The 19,855-nt window shown below is 43.6% G+C and overlaps 1 protein-coding gene across 4 annotated transcripts in view; it reads right to left on the bottom strand.

Moving 5' to 3' along the window:
• Positions 1-19,355, bottom strand: part of AUNIP (aurora kinase A and ninein interacting protein) — a 31,706-nt gene extending 12,351 nt beyond the window's left edge. For all 4 annotated transcript variants that reach the window (XR_013405716.1, XR_013405715.1, XM_077968855.1 and 1 more), the window contains exon 1: positions 19,178-19,355. Coding sequence is in view for 2 of the 4 variants with exons in the window: in XM_077968855.1 (XP_077824981.1) it covers positions 19,178-19,255 (78 nt within the window). In the remaining 2 variants the exon portion in view is untranslated. The remainder of the gene's footprint in view (positions 1-19,177) is intronic.
• Between the last annotated feature and the right edge of the window lie 500 nt (positions 19,356-19,855).

Here is a 19,855-nt window from a genome sequence, read left to right as displayed (position 1 = left end):
CTCTCTTGAGGTGCTCACTCTTGGGACCTACCCAACACATTATGAGGATGCACAAGCTGCCACTTGGCTCTCTAAATTTTATAGGAGCCACATCCTAGATATGTGAGATAATGCGGTTAGTATGCCAACAAATATTTGAGTACCTATATGCTAGGACTGGGAAGATAGTGATGAACAAAATAGACTTTCTGCTTCAGTAAAGTTTATAGCTTAAGAGAGAATAACAGACTAAAAAATAGTTACTTAAATTACTACAAGTGTGCTAAGTCCTATAAAGAAGCTTTACAGAAAACTACAGATTATCAGAAAACACTAAGACCTCAATTAGCAAAACATCTGGGAATAAAGCTTTTTGCCAAGTTGGCAGGAGCCGAAGGATGTACCTTCCTTAGGCCAGAGTGAGGTCAGAAGTGATACTGTCCCAGTTATAGCTCTCTTAGAAGACCCATGGCTTCAAGGATCTATGTCTATCTCAGTGGACTGTTAAGACTGTGTGAGAAAAGGTTATTTGGAACTGAGAAAGACCCCAGGTAAAAAGTCCTTCAGCTGATTATCCCTACCTCAAAATAAAGGCAGCTGTTTGTACTTTATACAGTATAGGCATACCTTACTTTATTGCACCTTGCTTTACTGCACTTTGAAGATGTGTTTTGTTTTGTTTTTTACAAATTGAAGGTTTGTGGCAAGCCTGTGTTGAGCAAGTCTTTCAGTGCCATTTTCCAACATCATGTGCTCACTTCATGTCTCTGTGTTCCATTTTGGTACTTCTTGCAGTATTCCAAACTTTTTCATTACTAAATCTGTGATCAGTGATCTTTAATGTTACTATTGTAATTGTTTTGGGGCACCATGAACCACATCTGTATATGATGGCAAACTTAATCGATAAATGTTGTGCATGTTTTGACTGTTCCACTGACTGGCCACTGCCTCAACTCTCTCCCTCTCCTTGGGCTGCCCTATTTAATACTGAAATTAGGCCAATGAAGAATTCTATAATGGCCTCTAAGTGTTCAAGTGAAAGGAGGAGTCATGGGTCTCTCACTTTAAATCAAAAGCTAGAAATGATCATGCTTAGTGAGGAAGACATGTCCCAAGAGGCCAAAAGCTGAGCCTCTTGCACCAAACAGCCAAGTTGTAAATGCAAAGGAAAAGTTCTTGAAGGAAATTAAAAGTGCCACTCCAGTGAACACACAAATAAGAAAGCAAAACAGCCTTATTGCTGATACGGAGAAAGTTTGAGTGGTCTGGATAAATGATCAAAAGCCGCTACAACATTCCCTTAAGTCAAAGCCTTATCCAGAGAGCAAGGCTCTAACTCGAATTCAATTCTATGAAAGCTGAGAGAGGTGAGGAACGCCACAGAAGAAAAGTCTGAAGCTAGCAGAGGCTGGTTCATGAGGTTGAAGGAAAGAAACTGTCTCTATAACATACAAGTACGGGTGAAGCAGCAAGTGCTGATGTGGAAGCTGCAGCAAGTTATCCAGAAGATCTAGGTAAGATCACTGATAAAGGTGGCTACACAAAACAACAGATTGTCCCTGTAGATGAAACAGTCTTATATAGGAAGATGCCATCTCGGACTTTCATAGCTACAGAGAAGTCAATGCCTGGCTCCAAAGCTTCAAAGGACAGGCTGACTCTCTTGTTAGGGACTAATACAGCTACTGATTTAAAGCCAATGCTCACCTAATATTCTGAAAATCCTTAGGCCTTAAGAATTATGCTACATCTACTCTGCCTATGGTCTATAAATGGAACAACAAAGCCTGGATGACAGCACATCTATTTATAGCATGGTTTACTGAATATTTTAAGCCCACTCTTGACCTACTGCTTAGAAAGTAGATTATTTTCAAAATATTACCGTTCATTGGCTGGGCACAGTGGCTCACACCTGTAATCCCAGTATTTTGGGAGGCTGAGGCAGGCAGATTGCTTGAGCCTAGGAGTTTGAGACCAGCCTGGGCAACATGGTGAGACTCTGTGTCTACAAAAAATTTAAAAATTAGCCAGGCGTGGTGACATGCACCTGCAGTCCCAGCTACTTGGGAGGTCAAAGTGGGAGGATGTCTTGAGCCCAGGCTGGAATGTAGTGAGCCATGATCACTACATGAGCCACAGCACTCCAGCCAGGGTGACAGAGACCCCATCTCAAAAAAAAAAAAAAAAATATATATATATATATATAAAAATATATATAAATGCTCATTGACAATGTTCCTAGCCACTCAAGAGCATGATGGAGATGTACAAGAAGATTAATGTTTTCATGCCTGCTAACACAATATTCATTCTGTAGCCCATGGATCAAGGAGTAATTTCGACTTCTATGTCTTATTATTTAAGAAATACATTTCATAAGGCCACAGGTGCCATAGATAATTCCTGTGATGGATCTGGGCAAAGTAAATTGAAAATCTTCTGAAAAGGATTCACCATTCTAGAGGCCACTAAGAACATTCGTGATTATCTGGCCATGGTGGTGCTGCCTTATAATCTCAGTTACTCGGGAGACTGAGGCTAAAGGATCACTTGAGTTCAGGAGTTTGAGATCAGCCTAGGCAAAATAGCGAGATCCTGTTTAAAAAAAAAAAAAAAAAAAAGGATTCATGATTCATGGGAGGAGGTCAAAATAACATGAATAGGAATTTAGAAGAAATTGATTCCAACTCTCATGGATGACTTTGCAGCATTTAAGAGTTCAGTGAAGGAAGTAACCATAAATGTGATGTAAATAGCAAGAGAACTAGAATTAAAAGTAGACCACGAAGATGTGACTGAATTGATACAATCTCCCAATAAAAACTTTAATGGATGAGAAATTGCTTCTAATAGATGAGCAAAAAAAAAGTGGTTTCTTGCAATAGAGTCCACTCCTGGCGAGGATGCTGTGAACATTGTTGAAATGACAACAAAAAATTTAGAATATTACATAAACTTAACTGAGAAAGCAGAGACAGGGTTTGAGAGGATTGACTCCAATTTTGAAAGGAGTTTTGTGAGTAAAATGCTATCAAACAGCAACATATGCTACAGAGAAATCTTCCATGAAAGGAAGAGTCATCAAGGCAGCAAGTTTCATTGTTTTTTTTATTTATTTATTTATTTATTTATGAGACAGAGTCTCGCTCTGTCGCCCAGGCTGGAGTGCAGTGGTGCAATCTCGGCTCACTGCAACCTCTGCCTCCCGGGTTCAAGCGATTGTCCTGCCTCAGCCTCCTGAGTAGCTGGGATTACAGGTGTGCGCCACTATGCCCGGCTAATTTTAGTGTTTTTAGTAGAAACAAAGTTTCACCATGTTGGCCAGAATGGTCTCGATCTCTTGACCTCATGATCCACCTGCCTTGGCCTCCCAAAGTCCTGGGATTACAGGTGTGAGCCACTGCGCCCAGCCAAGTGTGACCCTTTCTTATGCTCAACAACTCTATTATCAAAAAAGAGCTGGGATCATATACATAACTCCTCTCACTATTAGAAAATGTTCTCATGGTTCCACAGCACTTAAATTCAGTTTAGCTCTTATTTTATCTTTTATCTCTTCTGATAATTTATCTATGAGTTTATCTTAAAGTTTTGCTTCAAACAAATATAATTCTTTTTTTTTTTTTCATGATTCACTATGACCTTCAACTCCAGTAGATAATTTGATCTAATTCCTTTTTTCATAATGGTCATTCTGGTCTTAAATTTGTATATGAACTCTCATGTTCCACACATTGACACACATGAAAGTATTATTCCTTTTTGCCATGCTCCTTCTTCCTTTATGCTTCCCAGGGCCTACTCATTCTCCTCCCACTTTTAGAGTCACTGAGAGCATCATCACCAAGTCCCTCTTTCTTTTTAGTCTTTCCCAGCATTAATTTGATGACATTTAGGATGAAAACCTTTCTAGTCAGCACTGTCATGCCCCACTGAGTCACGCTGAAAGGATGACTCTACCTCATAAGCACGCCCTAAGGAGGACTGTTTAAGAAGTGTTACCAAGAAAAGCTATCAGGGGTCTCATCATTATACATCTCCAACAACTTAAGTTAGCTCTGTTGAATTAGTAACAAAGTATTCATTCAAAACTTGCTTCAAAGCTCTCTTAGTTCTCTGCAGAACTAAAAACACACTACCTTAGTTTAGGATCTCATAAACTCTTGCCTAGCCCTAAACTATGACAATAGTCTCTTAGCTAGTCAGGCCTTCATTCACCACCTATTTCAATTCATCCCCCACATAACCTCTAGATTAATCTTAAAGGAAAGCTGTGATCACGTCATCTTGCTCAAAATCTGTCAATAGTTTCTCTACTACCTGTAATATAAAGTGTAGACTCACACTGCACACATTGATGATTCCAGTTTACCTTTTTCTCTACTACCAAAAGCCCTCCATGCATCCCGTAACATAATACCCAACTACATGCCAGTACCTGTTGATGGCCTCCAACCTCCTCATTTGTATGCCTCACGGAGAAAGGCATTTTTCACGCCCAGCTCGGAAACATAGTCTTCAGCTTATCACCAAGCATTCCTGATTCCCCCAGCCATGTGTGGTCTCTTCCTCTTCTGAACTGGCCATTTATCACTTGGTGTCTCAAAACTTACCATCCTACAAAATCCCGGCATCAGCATGTGATCCACATACCCTTTTCCTATCCTGCACAGAATTTAATATAGCTTAATACACATAACAGGTATTCGATTCAATAAATAGGTAGATATGCAGGAAGGATTTCCCATTTTCGTTTTATTTACAGCTACTTATTACATATTCAGCACAACAGCAATAGAGCTGACAGAAAACACTAAGGCTTTTCTAGTGCTGTGATCTAAGCTAAGATGAACTCCTGTCACTATAATTGATGTCACATATAAGGTCCAGAACACAGATAGGATGGAAGTGTACACCCACTGAGAACTATGAAGTTTTCTATCCCAAAGTAATCTAACAACACAAAATTATTGCAGGAATCTTCAAGAACCACCCTGTATTGGTTTTTCATCTAAACCTCATGAAAACTCAACAGGGAAAAGAGAAAAGCAAATTTCTTCTATCACAATTCCTAACTGGAGACCTGATATGTCTACATCCACTGGCATTACTAAGTCTCATAAAAGGGTGCTCCCAGGCCAGGCGCGGTGGCTCACGCCTGTAATCCCAGCACTTTGGGGGTCAAGGCAGGCAGATCACTTAAGGTCAGGAGTTCGAGACCAGCCTGGCCAACATAGTGACACCTCATCTCAACTAAAAATACAAAAAAATTAGCCAGGCATGGTGGCATGCACCTGTAGTCCCAGCTACTTGGGAGGCTGAGGCAGGAGAATCACTTGAACCCAGGAGGTGGAGGCTTCAGTGAGCAGAGATTGCGCCACTGCACTCCAGCAGGCAACAGAGCGAGACACCATTTCAAAAAAAAAAAAAAAAAGCCGGGTGAGGTGGTTCACACCTGTAATCCTAGCACTTTGGGAGGCCAAGGTGGATGGATCACCTGAGGTCAGGAGTTCAAGACCAGCCTAGCCAACATGGTGAAACCCTGTCTCTACTAAAATACAAAAATTAGCCAGGCATGATGGCGGGTGCCTGTAATCCCAGCTACTCAGGGGACTAAGACGGGAGAATCTCTTGAACCTGGGAGACAGTGGTTGCAGTGAGATCGCGCCACTGCACTCCAGCCTGGGCAGCTGAGCAAGATTCCTTCTCAAAAAAGGGTACTCCCTGCTAATGAGATTTTTTTCACTTAAAGGACATAATGCATGCATGTCAGAGGTCACTGTACATTTACTCTCAGTTTTGCTCTAATAAGGACTACTTATTGAAGATCTGTTTAAACCTTCTCTCATTTTAACTACTTCCATTATAGCAGTGGCTGCATGTGGCTCTCTCAGTCACACAGACGACAGTCCTATAAAAGAAAGACGACCATTTTGCCTCAACTGAAATGCAGTGGAGGAGGAATCCTCACTCTGGAGCAAATCCTGAATCCCCCTGGAAAGTGTTAACTTCAACAGAAGTATTGTAGTATATGTATACAATCAGCAGCTATATACCTGTTCTCCCAATTTCCAAATACTACTTCAAGTCATATTTTCTATTTTTATTTTTCTCTATCCTTTACCTACTCAGGTACCAATTTCTGGCTGCTAAATGTAATCAGATGTGAAGATGCAAAAGGGCTTTAAAAGACACTGAGAGCTGGTCCAAATAACTGGACCAAATTATAGTTTAAAAAATAGTTTTGTTTTTTTTTTTTTTTGAGACGGAGTCTCGCTCTGCCGCCCAGGCTGGCTGGATCTCAGCTCACTGCAAGCTCCACCTCCCAGGTTTACACCATTCTCCTGCCTCAGCCTCCCAAGTAGCTGGGACTACAAGCGCCCACCACCTCGCCCGGCTAGTTTTTTGTATTTTTCCGTAGAGACAGGGTTTCCCGTGTTAGCCAGGATGGTCTCGATCTCCTGACCTCGTGATCCGCTCGTCTTGGCCTCCCAAAGTGCTGGGATTACAGGCTTCAGCCACCGTGCCCGGCCGGTTTTGTTTTTTTTTTTTTTTGAGATGGAGTCTCACTCTGTCACCCAGGCTAGAGTACAGTAGTGCGATATTGGCTCACCACAACCTCTGCTTCCTAGGTTCAAGCGATTCTGCTGCCTTAGTCTCCCGAATAACTGGGATTACAGACGTGTGCCACGATACTAGCTAAATTTTTTTTTTGTATTTTTAGTAGAGATAGGGTTTTACCATGTTGGCCAGGCTGGTCTCAAACTCCTGACCTCAAGTGATCTGCCCACCTCGGCCTCCCAAAGTGCTGGGATTACAGGCATAAGCCACCATGGCCGGCCTTAAAAAACATTTAAGCAATCCCCTACTAAGCCTATTTAGGTCCTTCTTGAGTGTATATATACTTTTATATATATAATTATAGAGACGAATAAACCAAAATAAAAATAAACAACTGGCCAGATACAGTGGCTCGCACCTGTAATCCCAGCAGTTTGGGAGGCACATCACTTGAGCTCAGGAGTTCAAAACCAGCCTGGCAACATGGTGAAACCCGGTCTCTACCAAAAAGCCAGGTACAGTGGCGCACGCCTGTGGTCCCAACTACTTGGGAGACTGAGGTGAGAGGATCCATTGAGCCTGGGAGGCAGAGGTTGCAGTGAGCCAAGATCATGCCACTGCACTCTAGCCTGGGTGACAGAGTGAGACCCTGTCTCAAAAATAAAATAAAATAAAATAAACAACTAAAAATAAACAACTTTCAACTTCTACCATCCTGGACTAAGTCCTTGTTACTTCTTATCCAAACTTCAGCAGTATCCTCCAAATTCCTCTAGCCTGTCAGGATACTATACACTCTCAAATAACCACTAATGGGTTAATCTTCTTAAGAGATACCTCCCATGACAACAAATTCCAACAACATAGCACTAGTTTACCCTCCTAAACTCACCTTCAACTCCGGGGAATAGTCTACACGTTAGCCAAATTGAATTACTCCCTATGTGGTAAAGGATCTTGGCCAGGTACGGTGGTTCGTGCCTGTAATCCCAACACGGTAAAACCCTGTCTCTACTAAAACTACAAAAAAAATTAGCCGGGGTTGGTGGCACACACCTGCAATCCAGCTACTTGAAAGGCTGAGGTAGGAGAATCGCTTGAACCCAGGAGGCAGAGGTCGCAGTGAGCCAAGATCGCGCCACTGCACTCCAGCCCAGGCAAAGTCTTTTTGAAACTCCATCTCAAAAAAAAAAAAAAAAGGCCGGGCGCGGTGGCTCAAGCCTGTAATCCCAGCACTTTGGGAGGCCGAGACGGGTGGATCACGAGGTCAGGAGATCGAGACCATCCTGGCTAACACGGTGAAACCCCGTCTCTACTAAAAAATACAAAAAAAACTAGCCGGGCGCGGTGGCGGGCGCCTGTAGTCCCAGCTACTCGGGAGGCTGAGGCAGGAGAATGGCGTGAACCCGGGAGGCGGAGCTTGCAGTGAGCTGAGATCCGGCCACTGCACTCCAGCCTGGGCGACAGAGCGAGACTCCGTCTCAAAAAAAAAAAAAAAAAAAAATTCTTACCCAAGAAGAGGCCTGGAAGCTCCTGAGAGATAATCTCTAAATCCTTGGAATGTCCCACCTGGTAGCAGTGTTGTTTTGTTTTGTTTTTTAACCTGGGAGTCTTGGGCCACACCAAATAATCTATGCTAACAATGTGATTTATAGAGGGGTCTTTAGGCCATGCATTATCAGCATGACCTCTATAAGGGCTGAAAACTAAGGTCAGCCAGGAAGGTAAGTCAACCACATGCATGTGACCGAGCCCCCAAAACAACTCTGGACATCAAGGCTCAGGTGAGCTTCCATGATTGGCAGTACTCTGTGTATACTGTTATATATCACTGCTGAGAGCAGTTGGCATTGTCTAATCCTTCACTGGGAGAGGACGCTGGAAGATTCAGGCTTGGGATTCTCCTAGACTTGGCTCTCTATGCCCCTGCCATTGGCTGATTTTCATTTGTATCTCCTCACTGCAATAAACTGTAACCATAACAGCTTTCGGTGACTTCTGTGAGTACTTCTAGCAAATTATGAAACCTGAGAATGGTTTTGGGGACCTCCAAACTTGCAGTTGGTGTCAAAAATTATGGTGGTCTTCGAGACTCCTTAACTTTTATTTCGTGTTTCACAAACATCCCTTATACTTCCTGCTTCTGTGGCACTATTCATATTGTCCCACTGCACTCCCATTGCTTTCCAACAAAATCTGGCCCTTCGTTTAAGGTCTAACTCTTCCACAAAGAGTCTTTCTTTTCATTTTAACAGCTTTATTAAGATACAATTCACATACCATAAAATTTGCCCATTTAAGTATATAGTTAAGTTTTAGTATACTTATGAAGTGGTGTAATTATCACCAAATCTAATTTTAGAACAGTTCTCATTTCCCCCAAAAGAAACCCTCTAGCCTTAGCAGTCATTCCTCACTCCCATCCCACCCCAGGCCCAGGAAATCACTGACTTTCTTTTCTACGGATTTGCCTATTCTGGACCTTTTATGTATCATACAATATCTGGTCTTTTGTGACTGGCTTCTTTTACTCAGCCTGATGTTTGGAGGTCTATCCATGTTGTAGCATGTATCAATACTTCATTCCTTTATATTGCCAAATAATATTCCATTGTATAGATATATCATTTTGTGTTATTTTGTTTGTTTGTTTGTTTGAGACACGGTCTCACTCTGTCACCCAGGCTGGAGTGCAGTTACACGATCTTGGCTCCCTGCAACCTCCGCCTCCTGGGTTCAAGCGATTCTTCTGCCTCAGCCTCCTAAGTAGCTGGGATTACAGGTGCTTGTCACCATGCCTGGCTAAGTTTTGTATTTTTTTGTAGTAGAGACGGGGTTTCACTATGTTGGCCAGGCTGGTCTCGAACTCCTGACCTCAAGTGATTCGCTCACCTCAGCCTCCCAAAGTGCTGGGATTACAGGTGTGAGCCACTGCACTCGGCCCTAGATACACCATTTTGGTTACCAACTGATGTTCATCAGTTGATGACTACTTGGATTGTTGCCACTTTTTGGCTATTATGAGAAATGCTAAGAACATTTGTGTGCAAGTTTTCATGCAGACATATGTTTTCCTATCTCTTGGGGGTACATACTTAAATGGGCAAATTTTATGGTATATAAATCATATCTCAATAAAGCAAATTTTATGGTATATGAATCATATCTCACTTCAGTCTGGGTGACAAATTGAGACCCTGACTCAAAAAAAAAAAAAAATTAACTGACCATAAATGTAAGGGTTTAATTCTGGACTTTCAATTCCTTTGGTCTATAATATGTCTATCTTTATGACAGTATCAAACATCTTAAGTACTGTAACTGTATAGTAATTTTGAAATCAGTACATGTGATTCCTCCAACTTTGTTACTCTTCAAGCTTGTTTTGGCTTTTCTGGATCCCTCGGATGTCATGAATTTCTGGATCAGACTGTCAGTATCTGCAAAAAGGACAAGTGAGATGTTGATAGGGATTGCACTGATTCTGTAGATCAATTGGGGAGTATTCCTATCTTAAGATTAAGTCTTCTGATCAATGAACATGTAATGTCTTTCCATTATTTACATTTTTAATTTATTTCAATGAGTTTTATAGTTTCCGGTGTATGTCTTGCAATGTTTTGTTAAATTTATGCCTAAGTATTTTATTCTATTTGATTCTACTGTAAATGAAATTATTTCCTTAGTTTCGTTTTTTGGATAAAATCCTACCATATAGAAGCATAATTGATTTTTGTATCCTGTCACGTTGCTGAACTCATTTTTTCTAATTTTTTAAATGGATTCCTTGGGATTTTCTATATAAAAGATCATATTTTCTCCAAACAGATAATTTTACTTCTTCCTTTTCAATCTGGGTATCTTTTATTTCTTTTTCTTGCTAAATTTCCCTAGATAAAATCTCTAGTGCAATGGTAAACAGAGTGGCAAGATCTTTGTCTTGTTGCTGATCTTAGGAGTGGAAACATTCGGTATGATGTTAACTGGGTTTTCATAGATGCCCTTTGTAAGGCTGAGAAAATTCCCTTTTATTCCTGGTTTGTTGAGTGTTTTAATCACAAAATGATGCAGTCAAAATGCTTTTTCTGTGTTTATTGAGAAGATTATGTGTTTTTTGTATTTTATGCTATTACTATGGTATATTAATTGGTTTTCAAATTTAAACCAGCCTTGCAGTCCTAAGATAAATTCCTCTTGGTCATGATTTATAATCCTTTTTATGTGTTGCTAGATTTGGTTTGCTTGCATTTTGTTGAGTATTTTTGTAACTGTATTCATAAAGGATACTGGCCCATAATTTTCTTTTCTTGTGATATCTTGGGTCTAATTTTAGTATCAGAGTAATACTGGCCTCAAAATGAGTTGGAAAGTGTTCTCTCCTCTTCTATTTTACTTTTTTGGGACAGTCTGAAGGATTGGTATAATTCTTTAAATGTTTGGTAGAATTCACCAGTGAAACTATCTGGACCTGGACTTTCCTTTGCAGGAAGTTTTAAAATTACTAATTCAATCTCTTTGTTATAGGTCTATAGACCAAAGGGATTGAACTGAAAGTCCAGAAGTAAACCCTTACATTTACAGTCAGTTTATTTTTATCTATTTCTTCTTGAGACAAGTTTGGTAGTCTGTGACTTCCTAGGAATTTGTCCATTTCTTCTAAGTTATCTAAATGTGTCAGCATACAGTTGTTTATAGTATTATCTTATAATTATTTTTATCTCTTTTTATTTTCTTTTTTGAGATGTAGTCTCACTCTGTCACCCAGGCTGGAGTGTAATGGCACAATCTCGGCTCACCTCAACCTCTGTCTCCCGGATTCAAGTGATTCTCCTGCCTCAGCCTCCCGAGTAGCTGTGACTATAGGTGCATGGCACCATGCCCGGCTAAGTTTTGTATTTTTAGTAGAGATGGGGTTTTTTGAGCCACCTCACCTGGCCTCTTGGTGACTGATTGAGACAAGGTCTCACTGTGTTACCCAGGCTGAAGTGCAGTGGCTCAATCACCACTCAATGCAGCCTCAACCTCCCTGGGTTCAGTGATCCTTACACCTCAGCCTCCTGAGTAGCTGGAACTACAGGCATGCCCCACCACACCAGGCTAATTTTTCTAATTTTTGGTAGAGACAGGGTCTCCCTGTGTTGCCCAGGCTGGTCTTGAACTCTTGGGCTCAAGGGATCCTCCCACCTCAGCCTCCTAAAATGCTGGGATTATAGGTATGAGCCACTGCATTCTCTTTTATTCTTGATCAGTCTAGCTAAAGTTGTGTGGAGTTTGTTGATCTTTGCAAAGAACCAACTTTTGATCTTCATTTTTTTTTCTTTACTATTTATTTTCACTCCAAATTGTATTATTTCCTTCCTTCTGGTTACTATGGGTTTAGATTTTTCTAGTTTCTTAAGGTAGAAGATTAGGTTATTTGAGATTCTTTTTTTTTTTTTTGAGACAGGAGTTTCATTCTTGTTGCCCAGGCTGGAGTACAATGGCATGATCTTGGCTCACTGCAACCTCTGCCTCCTGGGTTCAAGCAGTTCTCCTGCCTCGGCCTCCTGAGTAGCAGGGATTACAGACGCCCGCCACCACGCCCAGCTAATTTTGGTATTTTTAGTAGAGATAGGGTTTCACCATGTTGGCCAGTTTGGTCTCAAACTCCTGACCTCAGGTGATCCACCCACCTCAGCCTCCCAAAGTGTTGGGATTACAGGTGTGAGCCACTGTGCCTGGCCGAGATTCTTTTTAATAAAAATATTTACAGCTATAAATATCCCTCTTAGCATAGTGTTAGTTGCATCCCATAAATCTTGGTGCATTGTGTTTTTCTTTTCATTTATCTCAAAGTACTTTCTATTATAATTTTCCTTTTGATTTCTTCTTTGACCCTTGGTTATTTAGAAATGTGCTGTTTAATTTCAACCTATTTGTACTTTTTCTTCTGTTACTGATTTCTACTTTCATTCCATTATGGAGAATATACTTTGTATGATTTCCATCTTTCTAAATTTATTGAGATTTGTTTTGTGACCTAGTATTTGTGGAGAATGCTCCATGTGTCATGGAGAAACCTATGTATTCTGCTGTTGTTGAGTAGACTGTTCTATATTTTTATCTGTTAGGTCTACCTGGTTTACAGTATTGTTGAAGTCTTTTTTTCTTGTTGATATGCATAATTGAAAGCGGGTATTAAAGTCTCCAAATATTGTTCACAAAATCGTTCTTAACATTAGCTGTATTGGCCGGGCGCGGTGGCTCAAGCCTGTAATCCCAGCACTTTGGGAGGCCGAGACAGGCGGATCACGAGGTCAGGAGATCCAGACCATCCTGGCTAACACGGTGAAACCCCGTCTCTACTAAAAAAAAAAAAAATACAGGCCGGGCGCGGTGGCACAAGCCTGTAATCCCAGCACTTTGGGAGGCCGAGACGGGCGGATCATGAGGTCAGGAGATCGAGACCATCCTGGCTAACACGGTGAAACCCCGTCTCTACTAAAAAAAAAATACAAAAAAACTAGCTGGGCGAGGTGGCGGGCGCCTGTAGTCCCAGCTACTCGGGAGGCTGAGGCAGGAGAATGGCGTGAACCCGGGAGGCGGAGCTTGCAGTGAGCTGAGATCCGGCCACTGCACTCCAGCCTGGGCGACAGAGCGAGACTCCGTCTCAAAAAAAAAAAAAAAAAAAAAAAAAAAAAAAAAAAAATTAGCTGTATTAGTGTTGTATTGCTGTGTAATAAATTACCACAAAACTTAGAAGCTTAAAACAATAAACATTCGGCCAGCGTGGTGCCTCATGCCTGTAATCCCATCAACTTTGGGTGGCTGAGGCAGGCGGATCACCTGAGGTCAGGAGGAGTTTGAGAACAGCCTGACCAACATGGTGAAACCTCGTCTCTACTAAAAATACCAAAATTAGCCAGGTGTGGTGGTGGGCGCCTGTAATCCCAGCTACTCAGGAGGCTGAGGCAGGAGAATCGTTTGAACCCATGAGTCGAAGGTTGCAGTGAGCTGAGATCGTGCCATTGCACCCCAGCCTGGGTGACAGAGCAAGACTCTGTCTCAAAAAACAAACAAAGGCCGGGCGCGGTGGCTCAAGCCTGTAATCCCAGCACTTTGGGAGGCCGAGACGGGCGGATCATGAGGTCAGGAGATTGAGACCATCCTGGCTAACATGGTGAAACCCCGTCTCTACTAAAAAATACAAAAACTAGCCAGGCGAGGTGGCGGACGCCTGTAGTCCCAGCTACTCGGGAGGCTGAGGCAGCAGAATGGCGTGAACCCGGGAGGCGGAGCTTGCAGTGAGCTGAGATCCGGCCACTGCACTCCAGCCTGGGTGACAGAGCGAGACTCCATCTCAAAACAAACAAACAAACAAACAAAAACAAAAACAAAACAAAAAAATAAACATTAATCTCACACAGTTTCTCACGGTGGTTAGCTTGGTGGTTATGGCTCAGGGTCTCTCATGACGTTGCATTCATGATGTTGGCTCAGGCTACAATCATCTGAAGCCTTAACTGGGGCTGAAGGATCCACTTCCAAGATGGCTCACTAACATGGCTGTGAGCAGGCTTCATGCAGCAACATGGAAGCTAGCTTTTCCCAGAGTGAGCAATCAAAAGAGGTCATAATGCCATTTATGACCCAATCTGAAAAAATCACACACCATCAGTTCCCGCAATATTCTGTTCATTAGAGGCAAGTTACAGCCGGGCGCAGTGGCTCACGCCTGTAATCCCTCTGGGAGGCCAAGGCCGGTGGATCACCTGAGGTCAGGAGTTTGAGACCAGCCTCACCAACATGGTGAAACCCCGCCTCTACTAAAAATACAAAAATTAGCCAGGCGTAGTGATGCACGCCTATAATCCCAGTTACTCGTAAGGTGAGGCAGGAGAACTGCTTGAACCTGGGAGGTAGAGGTTGCAGTGAGCCGAGATCACGCCACTGCACTCCAGTCTGGGCAATACAGTGAGACTCCATCTCAAAAAATAATAATAAATAAATCAATATATAGCAAGTTACCAAGTCCAATCCAAACATAAAGGCAGGAGAATGAAGCTCCACCTCTTGAAGGGAAGAGTGTGGACATATTTTAAAACCATCACAGTCCACCTTCTGGCCCCAAATTACTTACATTCTTCCCATATGCAAAATATACTCCCTCCCAAAACTCTACAAAAATCTCATCTCTTTACAGCATTAGCTTAATATCAAAGATACTAGCATCTAAAACAGGTAAATGTGAAGTCCAAAAGTGTAGTTTAAGTACAGTTCCTTTAGATCTGCAGGCCTGTGAACTAAAGACAAATTATCTTCCCTCATACATCTAACATAAAATTTGGAACAAGCATAACTGTTACAGACATTCTGTTCAAAAAGGGGGAAATAAGAGGTACAAGTGGGTCACCAGTCAATGGCAATTCTGAAATCCAGCCAGGCATTTATTATCTCACAACTTCTGTGCATGAAGAATTTGAGTTAAGCCTAGATGGATGGGTCTGTCTCACAGTCTAGTGAGGTTGCATTCAAAATATCAACCAGAGGTGCAGTATCCAATTTCAAGATGACTCCCTCACTCACACAACTGTTGACAAAAGGCCTCAGCTCCTCACTGCATGAACCTCTCCACAGAGCTGCTTGAGTGTCCTCACAACATGACAGCTGGCTTCTCCCAAAGAGACAATGAAGCTAAAGCTGCAATGTCATTTATGACCTAGATTCAGAATTTTTTTTTTTAGATGGGGTCTTGCTCTATCACCCTGTCTGGAGTGCAGTGGTGCAACCTTGGCTCACTGAAACCTCCATCTTCCGGCTTCAAGCAATTCTCCTGCCTCAGCCTCCTGAGTAGCTGGGATTATAGGCACCCGTCACCAAGCCTGGCTAATTTTTTTATTTTTAGCAGAGATGGGGTTTCACCATGTTGGCCAGGCTTAGACTCAGAATTCTAACACTATAACCTACCACATTCTAGTCATCGGAGTCACTAAATACTGTCTGTGCTCAAGGAAAGGGGAATTAAGTTCTATCTTTTAGAAGGAAAAGTACTGAAGAATTTGTGGACATATATTAAAACTGCCACACTCCTACACCCATGATAAACTTTTTTTATTTTTTGTGGAGTTGGGGTTTCATTATGTTGCCCAGGCTGGTCCCAAATTCCTGGCCTCAAGTGATCCTCCAGCCTCAGCTTCCCAAAGTACTGAGATTACAGGAACGAGCCACAGCCCTATTTATTATTTTTTAAACAAACATATATTACTTTCATAATATAAAAACAAAATGACTAGTATACATACAAGGCCTAAGTAACGAGGCCAAATGGGTAGTTCAAATTAGGAGAGAAGCAAACTCACTCCAAACATAGACCACTATTGTCTACTGGCCAGACTACAAACTACTTATTCTCTCATAAATAGCAAACAATTCTGTGTAGAGATCAAGTGGGAAGAGGCATGTTTTCAAAAACACCGCCACTAGCTACTGCCCATCCATCCCTGACATTAAATCTCAAAGGACTGTATGCCTATTTGATAGCCACTCTAGGAAGAGGCACCTTGTGAAAGGGAATCTTTAGTACTCTTCTCTGGGTTGGAAGTCAGAGTAATAGATAATAGTCAGGAACCAAAGATTTTAATGAGTATCTTTGGGAATCAAGTAACAAGAAGGAGAAATGGTGTTAGTGAGTATGGTCATAAGGTCCAGGCCTCCAGAAATCAGAGTAAGGTAAGGGCCTAGAGATGTTGGAGGATTCCATACCTGCCATGCACTACATCAACAAGACAAATGTTTTCACCATAACACTGCCAGGGAAAAAGGTAGGATTTGGGGGTATAAGAATTATAAACAGACCAAGCACGGTGGCTCATGCCTGTAATCCCAGCACTTTGGGTGGCTGAGGCAGGCGGATAACTTGAGGCCAGGAGTTCGAGAACAGCTGGTCAACATGGTGAAACCCTGTCTCTACTTAAAATACAAAAATTAGCCAGGTGTGGTGGCACATGCCTGTTATCCCAGCTACTCGGGAGGCTGAGGCAGAGGCTGCAGTGACCCGAGATCACGCCACTACACTCCAGCGTGGGTAACACAGCAAGACTCCAAACAAAAAAACAGAATTAGGCCGGGCATGGTGGCTCACACCTGTAATCCCAGGACACTAAGGCAGGTGGATCACCTGAGGTTGGGAGTTCAAGACTAACCTGACCAACATGGAGAAACCCCATCTCTACTAAAAATACAAAATTACCAGGGCCAGGTGGTGCATGCCTGTAATCCCAGCTACTCGGAAGGTTGAGGCACGGGAATTGCTTAAACCTGGGAGGTGGAGGTTGCAGTGAGCCAAGATCGCACCATTGCACTCCAGCCTGGGCAACAAGAGCGAGACTCCTTTTCAAAAAACAAAACAGAATTATAGACAGAGAGACAAATATTGGCTGTCCTATTCCCTGTGGAATATTCCCTTTCTCTCTCTCCTGAACTCTTCCTAATTCTATTTTTGTCTTCTTTCTAAATTAAACTGGTGGCTGGGTGCAGTGGCTCACACCTGTAATCCCAGCACTTTGAGAAGCCACAATGGGCAGATCACTTGAGCTCAGGAGTTCAAGACCAGTCTAGGCAACACAGCGAAACCCCATCTCTACAAACAAAAAACACAAAAAATGAGCTGGGCTTTGTGGTACTATGCCTGTAGTCCTAGCTATTTGGGTGGCTGAGGCAGGAGGATCACCTGGAGCCCGGGGACAGGACTGAGGCTGTAGTTAGTCGTGATTATACCACCACATTCCAGCCTGAGTGACAGAGATCCTGTCTCCAAAATCAACAAATCAAAGTAGTATACAAGTTTCTCACCCATCCCATATCATTCAAGAATGTATTCTAAGGGTACAAACGGCATATTCCTAATTCAAGGAGTAATAAATAGCTACTGTACATTTTGATCTTTTTTTTTTTTTTGAGACGGAGTCTTGCTCCGTCACCCAGGTTGGAGTGCCTTGGCACGATCTCGGCTCACTGCAACCTCCACCTCTCGGGTTCCAGCAATTCTCCTGTCTCAGTCTCCCGAGTAGCTGGGATTACAGGCGCCTGCCACCACGCCCGGCAAATTTTTGTATTTTTTTTTTTACTAGAGATGGGGTTTCGCCATGTTGGCCAGGTCGGTCTCCAGCCCGCCTCGGCCTCCCAAAGCACTGGGATTACAGGTGTGAACTACCGCACCCAGCCATTTTGATAATTTTTTAAAAAATAAAACGAACGGCCAGGCACGATGGCTCACACCTGTAATCTCAGCACTTTGGGAGGCCGAGATGGGCGAATCATTTGAGGTCAAGAGAGCGAGAGCATCCTGGCTAACACGGTGAAACCCCATCTCTACTAAAAATACAAAAAATTAGCCGGGCATGGGGGCGGGCGCCTGCAGTCCCAGCTACTCTGGAGGCTGAGGCAGCAGAATGGCGTGAACCCGGGAGGCGGAGCTTGCAGGCAGCCGAGATCGCGCCATTGCGATCCGCCTGGGCAACAGAGCGAGACTCCGTCTAAAAATAATAATAATAATAATAAATAATAATAATAAAACGATCAAATTTTTCATCTATAAAACCAGGATAATGACAAAATCTACTTTATTGAATTTTGGTGAGTACCTGCCATTGATGAGTCCCGGCAAAGTGCCTGATACATAGAAAGCACTCAATAAAGGTCAGGTATTGTTGTTATTATTTATACACCTCTTTTTTTCCCTGTAAGACTGTGAGCAACTTGAGAGCAAGAATCTTGCCCCTAGTGTCTGTTTTGAGCCTGTTTCCGTATGTAAAATGGGTATCATTACACTATCTACCATATATAACTGTACCAAACAAGATAACATACCTAAAATACTTAGCACCAGCATAAGATGCTCAATAAACATGAACGATTATTATCTCACACTTTTGTTTCTTTATAGAAACTGAAGAGCATCTTGCCTAGGTGACAGACCTGAGTGTGATTTCCAGCTCCTTCTAGTTAGGCGGGCCTAGGTTAGTTCCTGAACCTGTTTCCTCATTTCCAGGAAGAATGACGACACATATAACGCATATTCAGCATCGAACGCAGTATCCGGCACCCAGTGACTGCTCAGTAGATAGAAGGCCAGCTCCCCTTCCCATAGCTTCTACTCTTCCCCTCAGAGTTACCGGTTCTTGGCAGGTAGAAGGCCTAAAACTTGGCAAATTGGGTGGAAACAGACCCTGGGGTGAGAATTTCCCAAATTTGCATTCGCATGCATCTCCCAATGCTCCAGCATCTACTAGGACGTCTCGCGGGGACTCCGGCCTCCTTGGGAGCCTGCTCAGTTAAACTACTCCGGGCGAACTTTCCCTCCGCCTCTCCCACACCTGAACCCTCGCCGCCCGTCCCTGCGCACCGCTCCTCCACACCCCTCAACAGCACGCTCCTTTCTTCCGTCCCTCCCACCCTCTCCAAGCCCCATTTTTCAACCTTCTTCAGACCCCAATCCCTCTTGCCTGTGAATCCCCAATGCTGTTCCCTCTGTCCCCGACTTCGCTTCCAGCACCTCCGGGTGTCCCCCAAACTCCTCCCGTCTTACTCCTCCCGCCTTACGCCTCCAGGCCCTACCTTGTCCCCAACCCCCTCTCATCCCCCAGCGTCCCACCTGCACTTTCCGCCTCTTCAGCGCCGCCGCGTCCAGCCACACGCCGCAGGCCTCCTCCTCGGGGCCTGTCCGCCTCATGGTCGCTGAGGTGACCAAGCCGGCAGGACGCCGACTCACGCTCCAGACACCTCAGCAAACGCCACTGCCGCCGACGTTCGGATCTCGCGCCAACGCTGGGGGCGGGGCTACGTCGCGACTGCCCCGGGCGTCAGCTCCGCCCCGGCAAGGCCCCCGCCCCCGGCAAGGCCCCCGCCCCCGGCAAGGCCCCCGCCCCCGGCAAGGTCCCCGCCCCCGGCAAGGCCACCGCCCCCGGCAAGGCCACCGCCCCCGGCAAGGCCCGCTCCCTTTGCTGTGCCCCGCCCACTCACTAACCTTCGCCGCCGGTCCTTGAGTGCTTGCGGCGCCTTTCCCTGCGCCGAGGAGTGCGTTTTCTTTCTGATCTGTTCATTCAAGAGCGGATTTCGGAAACTGCTGTGTGAACGGTTCTCCACAGCCTCAGAAACGTACATTTTCTTTTTGCTGCATTGAAAACTTCTTACAGTAAATACAATAACTACCCCGGGCTTAGGAATTTGTTCGTGTCATCGCTGAATCTTCGCGATCACCCCAAGAAGGAAGCGGCTAATACGAGATCAGGCCCGTAGACTCCAGACCAGGGGTCCTCGCCCTAAGTGGTTA

The sequence above is a fragment of the Macaca mulatta genome, chromosome 1, assembly GCF_049350105.2.
Source record: "Macaca mulatta isolate MMU2019108-1 chromosome 1, T2T-MMU8v2.0, whole genome shotgun sequence".
NCBI classification, from domain to species: domain Eukaryota; kingdom Metazoa; phylum Chordata; class Mammalia; order Primates; family Cercopithecidae; genus Macaca; species Macaca mulatta.
Note: the sequence above shows the minus strand (reverse complement) of the source record. Positions and strands in the feature narration are given on the sequence as shown.